This window comes from Aquarana catesbeiana, linkage group LG01 (assembly GCF_042186555.1).
Source record: "Aquarana catesbeiana isolate 2022-GZ linkage group LG01, ASM4218655v1, whole genome shotgun sequence".
Taxonomy (NCBI): Eukaryota; Metazoa; Chordata; class Amphibia; order Anura; family Ranidae; genus Aquarana; species Aquarana catesbeiana.
The window spans coordinates 44,957,234-44,965,173 of record NC_133324.1 but is presented as its reverse complement, the minus strand read 5'-3'; the positions used below and the strand labels follow the sequence as shown (position 1 = coordinate 44,965,173).

The window sequence follows — 7,940 nt, the reverse complement described above, 5'->3', positions numbered from 1 at the left end:
AGCAATGTCATTAGATACAGTAATACTAAAGCAATATACGAAGAGTGTGAAGCAAAATAAAGATACACCACAGATCAGCCAAATTTACTATACTCTATCATTAAGGATTACCCTATTCCTAATACTTCAAGGCTAGTTGAAGATTTGCCAGATTCAAAGGAGTAACAAGGAGTATGTTGTTTTGCACAAAGGGTCTGCTCTCACTTCTCTGGAACTCTAGTTAAAGGAGGCAGCCACTTTAAACACAATAGTTGAATAGTGTTTGTCATGTTATATTGATGCTAATGGCCTGTGGGTTGAGTAAAAAGAAGGGAGTGAATCTGACATAGAGTGTCATTTCTCTACCCTTCTGCTGACCTGTTCACATAGGTTACTAGAAATAGAAAAAAGATCTGACTGAATTTGGGTCATACTGTATACTTTGCATTTCTCTTTGGTACTGAAAAGTTCTAAACCAAATAGTATTTCACAAGCAGTGGTATATTGTTCAGATAAACTGCCTCTATGATTTACTGTGTTATGTTATACATTTGCATGCGTCCCTCTTTACTACAGTAAACAAAACATGAACTGTTTCACTGATATTGTGTAAGTTTCCTATTATTGGTGACAGTGGGTAAAAAATGACTGAACCCAGGCTGTCAGAGGTGATGGAGGATTTGCTGAGTCGGGGAACCAGTGGGGTACAGTTTCTATCAGCGTCCCTTACGAGGGTAGCGATACATTCGACTCTCATATTTAGATTATAAGTTGTGGACGCAGAGAGGCTTTTCAACTACACCAGAACCCGTGTTAATTTTGGCTGTTTTGTCTAGATGAATTGTAGACTGTATGAATACATCACGTTTTCCTTTCACTTCACCGCAAGTAGTTTGTTATTCTGCAAGCAGGCTTTCTCCAGCTTTCTAAGTTGGGTGTTAACGAGCTGTTGGGAGAAGCCCCAGCGATTAGGTCAAATGGTACCACAGCAGCCAATTTCTTCAATGAACAGTTGTCTAAAAATTGGCATGCTTGCATAAAAGTCGTTTCACGTACAAATGGTACCCTTTACAGAACAAGGGTGACAACAAGTCCCACACTATCTTGCCACTGCTCCACATGAAGTCTGGGCATTTGGGAGGCTCCATTTGACTCTTTTCCCTTATAAATTCTAGAGCGGTATATATAGCCTGTGGCCCTTTCACAGAGCTTATACATTTTGACCCCATACTGTATCTGGAACACTTGCTGGGGAATTATTGCTTTATTGCAAGCCTGCCAGTAAAATGTACAAGGGACTGGTTTATTCAGATTTTTTGGGGGGGCATATACACATCTGCAAGTGTCAGGGACAGGTAATTTATGAGGGGCCAAATTTTGTGGAGCTGATTATTGTCAGGGTCACCCTGGGGAAGACAGAGGGTATTGTCATTGAAATGCATAAAATGCATTATTCTCTCATATCTTCTCCTGGCCATTGCAGCCGAGAATATGGGCATATGATGAATAGGGTCTGTGGACCAATATGACCACAATTTATTCTTTTTTGTAATGCCCATATTAAGGCATAGTCCCCAAAAAAGTTTTAAATGTGAAAACCACAACAGGTTTTCACTCGAATTGGCCTGGCAAGGTGTGAATTTGGGTTGGCGGTGATGTACTGTGGGGCCATAAACATTACTTTTGTCCATCAAATTATAAAGGCCTTCAGTGAAAAACAGCTAAAAAAGGTCAAGGGGCATTGTTTTTGCCATCTGCATGCCATTGGGGAAATTTATTTTCTGTCCCATAGCTAAAACTGGAAGTGAGAGGAAATCCTTCTGAAGTGAGAAAATCCCGGATTGTCACCAGGGTCACCAGAATTAATGTCCCAATTGGAAGATTTTCTCTCTAATCCTGTTGACAAACCAAAATTTGGGATTGTATTTCATTTTCACGCTTGGTGATAAGTCACCAGGATAAATAGAAAGAGTGAATCTTCATAATTGGAACACAAGCAGAAAACAGCGATTAAAACTTGACAGAAGCATGTATTTAAGCACTAATAGAATTGTCTGTTTTTCTTAGAAAGCAGATCTGTTTTTGTGTTCAAGCCTGGCCTAAATAGAATAATGAAACATTTTGGGAAAAATATACAGCTTAGAAGCCCAGCACTTGAGGCAAGTATGGCAAATACCTCCACAGCCACCATTGCATTTCCCTTTTGGTGCAGTGTAGAAATAAATAAGAACTGGGACAAATATACACATTAGTAAAGAACCCCCATGGGTAGGTGAGGCTTTGTGCTCAAAGGACTAGAATTATGTAAGATTTCCAGTGATTACCTTGAAAATTAAGCCTTCTATGTTTCTAGTGATGTAGAAGTTCCTGTGTAACTATTGAAGATCAGTACAAATAGCACTACAATACTACATCATTATACAGCCCGTGCAACAGCATATATTGTTGCATCAAAATACAATTACTGAAGAACCAATAGAATAATGTTCAAAGTCTATTTTTCTTAGAAAGCAGGCCCATTTGCGTGTTTAAGTCTGGCCTGAACAGAATAATGAAACATTTTGGAAAAAATATACAGCTTAGAAGTCCAGTACTTGAGGCCAATATGGCGAAGACCTCCACAGCCACCATGTATTTTCCTTTAGCGCTTAAATAGGCCGGGATCATGGCAATCCAGACACTGCAGAACACCAGCATGCTGAAGGTGATGTATTTGGCCTCATTAAAACTGTCCGGTAATGTCCTCACCATGAAAGCCAGAACAAAACTCACAGCTGCTAGAAACCCCATATAACCCAACACAGCGTAGAAACCGATAATTGAACCTTCGTTACACTGAATGACGATCTTGTCCTGATAAGAGCGAGTGTCCATTTCCACAAAAGGTGGTGAAGTAGACAGCCAAATGAGACATATTGTACCCTGAACAGAAGTAAGCAGTAAGGCTACAAAATTTGGAAGTTTGGCTCCAATCCATTTCCTCCAGTAGCTGCCAGGTTTAGTGGCTGTAAAAGCAATATAAACCATGACTGTTTTAGCCAGAAGAGAGGAGACAGCTAAGCAGAAGATGGTACCAAAAGTGGTGACATGCAGTATACAGGTTATATCCTGTGGACGACCAAGAAACAGGAACACACAGAAAAAGCTCAGCAAGATACAGACAAGCAGAACAAAGCTCAAACTTCGATTATTTGCTTTGATAACAGCGGTATCCATATAGGATATAAAGATTCCAATTATGAAGAGTGTCACAAGACATAGCAAAACAGAAATGGATGCAAATACTGTAGAAATATAATCAGAGTAGGAGAGGAATTCCTCCAGTTTTGGAATACACTGATCCTTCTTCTCATTTGGCCATTCATCTTCTAGACATTGAATACAATTTTTACTGTCTGCCAGAAATGAAAATATTCTCAATTAGAAAAAACAAACTCAATGGTGCAAAAAGGAAAAATAATAAAGTCCCAAGGTAAATAAGTCCAATTGGGGAGAATCACATTTATGATGGCTGTAGCTCTTCCAGCAGAGTATTGGATGAGCTCTGTGCACTACAATAAACAAAAAAGCAGAAGGAGCCAGCATTTAAGTGTATCAGTTTATTAAAAACTGTTTAAAAATGGTAAAATACACTCAAAAGAATAGAAGAAAGACAGGCTCATCATCAGTCTTTAGTCACTAGCAGGGCCAAAATGCTGGCAGATGGAACCAGGAGGCGACTGTGTTGTGCAAGAGACATCTGGCTGAGAAGGGTTGCAAGGCTTGAACAGTGCCACCAGTGAGAGCTGCAATCTTGCTGGAACGTAAGCTAGTGGCGGGGCCGGAACCTGAAATGACGTCAGTAGGATGTGGGTGGTAACATGCCGTGGAGCTCCACAATGAAGACAAAGAAGAACATACAAGCTATATGCTGCACACTGGTAAAGTCAGAATATCCATGAGAAACAAGTAGACAAATTGAAGGATGATGAATAAACGGATAAAACTTGCTTCCATATAAACATTGGGAGTCATATTTATTTCTGTTTTGGATATCTCTATTCCTCCAGTGGATTGCATACAGCACGGGACTGGGTCATATCCTACTGATGCCACATCCTACTGATACCACATCCTACTAATGCCATCATGTCCAACATCACTTCAGGTTCCGACCCCACCACTGGCTTGCATCACATCGTGATTACGGCTCTCACTGGTTGACACTGTTCAAGCCTTGCATCCCTCCTCAGCAGGATGTCTCTTGCACAACACAGTTGCCTCCTGGTTCCATCTGCCAGCATTTTAGCCGCTTTCCATCGAGCCATGCTAGTGACTAAAGACTGATGATGGGCCTGTCTTTCCTCTACTCTTGTGAGTGTATCTGACCACTTTTACACTGTTTTTAATAAACTGACACACGTAGATGGTGGCACCTTCTGCTTTTTTATTTAAATATTCTCAATGTTTTTACATCTATTTGTTTTATAGCTGGTTAAAGTTGGAAAACTCTGGTTGCAAGTTCTAGGGTTTAGTCTTTCTTCAAGTTGCTACTGAATCTCACAATCAGTTAGTGATGAAAGAGGCATGTTGACTTAGAGGTAACGAACATTTAAAGATGTTTTTTGTGTAGGTGAAGTCTAATGCAAAGAACTTCTCAACATGTGGTCAAGTTAAATACAAGTTGTTCTGGCAGTGCTTGCCTGCAAAAGATTTGCTAAAAGTAATCTTTCAAGGATACATGAGCGCCAGTTCTTTCGGCAGAAAGAATACACTCAAATAGAATATTTTTGTACATAGGTTTAGGCGCACGTGCCAGAAATCTCCTCTCAAAAACATAAACCAGAAGGGTTTTTTTTCTGCCTCTAAACACTGAGCTTAAAAGATGCCTCTAAACGTCCTAATGCGCATGGACACTTAGGATATCACTGAGCTGCTTCTTCAGCCAAAACAAAAAACTCCTTTAGAAGCAGCGTTTTTTAAGCCCAGTGTGCACAGACCCTTAATGACCAAACATACAATTTTTTTTAAAAATCAAATGCTTTTTATTGAAAAATAAATTCTTAATTTTACATTTTATGTATCACAAGAAAAACAATACAAAATACAATCCCCCCTTTCCACCCCCCTCCCCCAATTCCCCACCTCAAACCCTTCCCACTCCTCTCATCCCCCACCCATTCCTTCCTCACACGACCCATACTTCCATCTAATTTATTCATTCCCTACTCTCTTCCCTACCTCCCCCCTCCCCTCCTCACTCTTCTCCGTTTTAATTATAATTGGGGTTCTTCCACCTCTAGCCACCATTTCCACACTTTCTTGTATTTCTTAATATTGCCCCTTTTACAATAAGTGAATTTTTCTTTCCAAATAGTGTCTTTCATCACCGTCATCCATTCTTCTACTGTTGGAGGGACCTTTGCCTGGCACTTTTGTGCAATCAACTTCCTTGCTTGAAACAGACATCTGATAATTGCAATCCGTGTATCTCCTAACCAGCCATTCCCTTCCACTAGTCCCAAGATGCATGTCCTGGCTTCCAAGACCAGAGATGTCCCAAATACGGAATTTATTTTTGTCACTATTTTACTCCTACATCTATGCAACTTGGGACATCTCCAGACCATATGCACCAAGTCACCCGTCTGGTCCCCACACCTTGGGCACTTCGGGTCTGGCCTTCTTCCAAACTTAAACATTTTCAAAGGGGTAAAATATGCTCTATGTAACAGAAATAGATGGGATACAGTCTGTGAGGGGGACAGTGAAACCTCCGGCCCTGATGCCAATATTCTGCTCCATTGTTTCTCAGTTATTCTCCCAATATACTCCTACCATTTGGGTCTGATGGAGAATCCCCCATCACCCTCCAATTCAGCCCTGCTTATACACCTATACATGTCAGAAACCAACCCCTTAGACGTCCCTGCATTGACCACCCTTTGGAGAGAGGGCATTTCACTCCACTCCACTGCCCTCTCCTCTAACTGCGCGTCCAAGGCATGTCTTACCTGCAGGTACTTATAAAAAGACCTATTTGAAACTGCATATTCCTCTGTTATATCCTGAATTGTTTTCAACCTACCAGCATTAAACATTTGTGCCAGGCGGTGGATGCCACTTCGTTCCCATTCCTCAATCTTCCCCATTACCATCAGCTCCTTTAAGTTCTTATTATCCCACAAGGGGGAGAATTCAGAGAAGCCACCATAGCCCACCATGGCCCTACTGGTTTCCCAGCTTTTTACCATCAATTGAGCCGTAGCGCACCTAGAGCCAAAAGAATCCGCCTCAACTGCCTCTACTACTGTATCATGGCTAGTATCTGCCAACATCAAATTCCTTCCCACGTCCCTCTCTGCTGGCAGATTGCCCCTTGTCATATGCTGAATCTGCTAAAAAATAGTTTCTTGGGTTTGGCAAGGCTAGTCCCCCCTCCTCCCTCGGCAGCTGCAATACCTGCAAACGGATTCTGGCCACTCCGTTCTTCCAGATCAGTTCTCTAAAAACACTGTCCAATTTCTTAAACCAGTGCTTTGGAATCCAATTGGAGAGTTATGTAACACAACTACCGAGAGTGGAAGTTGGGACCACACCCGGTATTTCTGTTTTAGTTTTGTCATAAGCGGGACTAAGTTACTTGCTATGTATTGTCTTGGATCCTTTGATATGTTAATACTCAGATACTTAATTTGGCTTACTACCCTCACTTGGGCTATCTGATGGGGTAAGGGCTCTATAAGAGGGTCAATTGGCAAAAGTGCCGACTTTTCCCAACTGATCTCTAACCCAGATAAATGACCAAAATCTCTGACTATGCCCATTGCTGCCTTCAGGGAGGCCTGCGTGTCCCCCAAGAACAGCAATACGTCATCCGCGTACATGGCGACCTTCTCTTCTCTCAACACCCTTCTAAATCCGTGTACTTCCGATGAGGCTCTCAGGTCAATAGCCAGTGGCTCTATTGCCAGGGCGATAAGCCGAGGCGATAATGGGCACCCCTGTCTTGTCCCCCTCGCCAACCGAAACCACTCTGAGCTTTCCCCATTTATTCACACTTTGGCTCTAGGTCCCTCATATACCAGAGGTAATGCCATTCGAGGCTATCAAAAGCCTTGATGGCATCCAATGACAGGTTGGCCCTAGTCCCTTAGTTTTCCATTGGTAACTGGAAGTTTACATAGGCCCAGCTTATATTCACACTTGCTGCTTTATCTGGTATGACACCTGTTTGATCCAGGTGTATAAGTTTTGATATTGTTCTATTTATTCTCGCCGCTAGTGCCTTTGCTAAAATTTTTACATCTGAACAAAGAAGGGATATTGGTCTATATGATGCTACTTCCAGTTGATTTTTCCCTTCCTTTGGCAGTACTATAATTGTTGCTCCTGTCATAGATGATGGTAGCTTCCCTTCTCCCATAGCCCAATTAAGCACCTCCAAGAGTTTTGGGAGCAATATCCCGCCATATCTCTTATATATTTCTATTGGCAAGCCATCTGGACCCGGAGCCTTCTGATTTGCCATATCTGCTATCGCCTTTTGTAGCTCTTCTAATGTCAGCGGAGCCTCCAATCCCTCTCTGTCCTTCTCTGAAAGTGAAGGGATCCTCAACTCCTTGAAGAAATCCCACATCTCCCCTTCTACGTTTATATGTGATGTGCTATACAAGATTTTATAATAATTTTTACAGTCATTCACAATTTCTGGGACTGCCCTAGTAATCCTCCCTCCCTCAATTCTAATGGCCGGTATAGTGGAAGATGGTGCGTTTGCCCTGACTATCCATGGCAGCACACACTGGGTTGTGACTTCGCCCCCACAACCTGACAGGATTGGTTAGCTATAAATTTGAAGGGGAGACACCCCGCTGCATTCTCTTTTTTATCCTCACCTGACAGATTGGAATAAGCAAGCTGGCTCCTGTTGTCAAGATTAAGAAAAAGCCTCTTACCGCACTCGCCCCAGCAGGTTCAAG

General features: G+C 42.0%; 1 protein-coding gene across 1 annotated transcript; it reads right to left on the bottom strand.

Moving 5' to 3' along the window:
- Positions 1-2,466: 2,466 nt before the first annotated feature.
- On the bottom strand, positions 2,467-6,182 carry LOC141142433 (vomeronasal type-2 receptor 26-like). The gene is made up of 2 exons (XM_073629253.1): positions 6,047-6,182; positions 2,467-3,374 (listed from the first exon to the last, which is right to left on the bottom strand). Exons 1-2 carry the CDS (start codon positions 6,180-6,182, stop codon positions 2,467-2,469), a joined length of 1,044 nt encoding a protein of 347 aa, XP_073485354.1.
- Between the last annotated feature and the right edge of the window lie 1,758 nt (positions 6,183-7,940).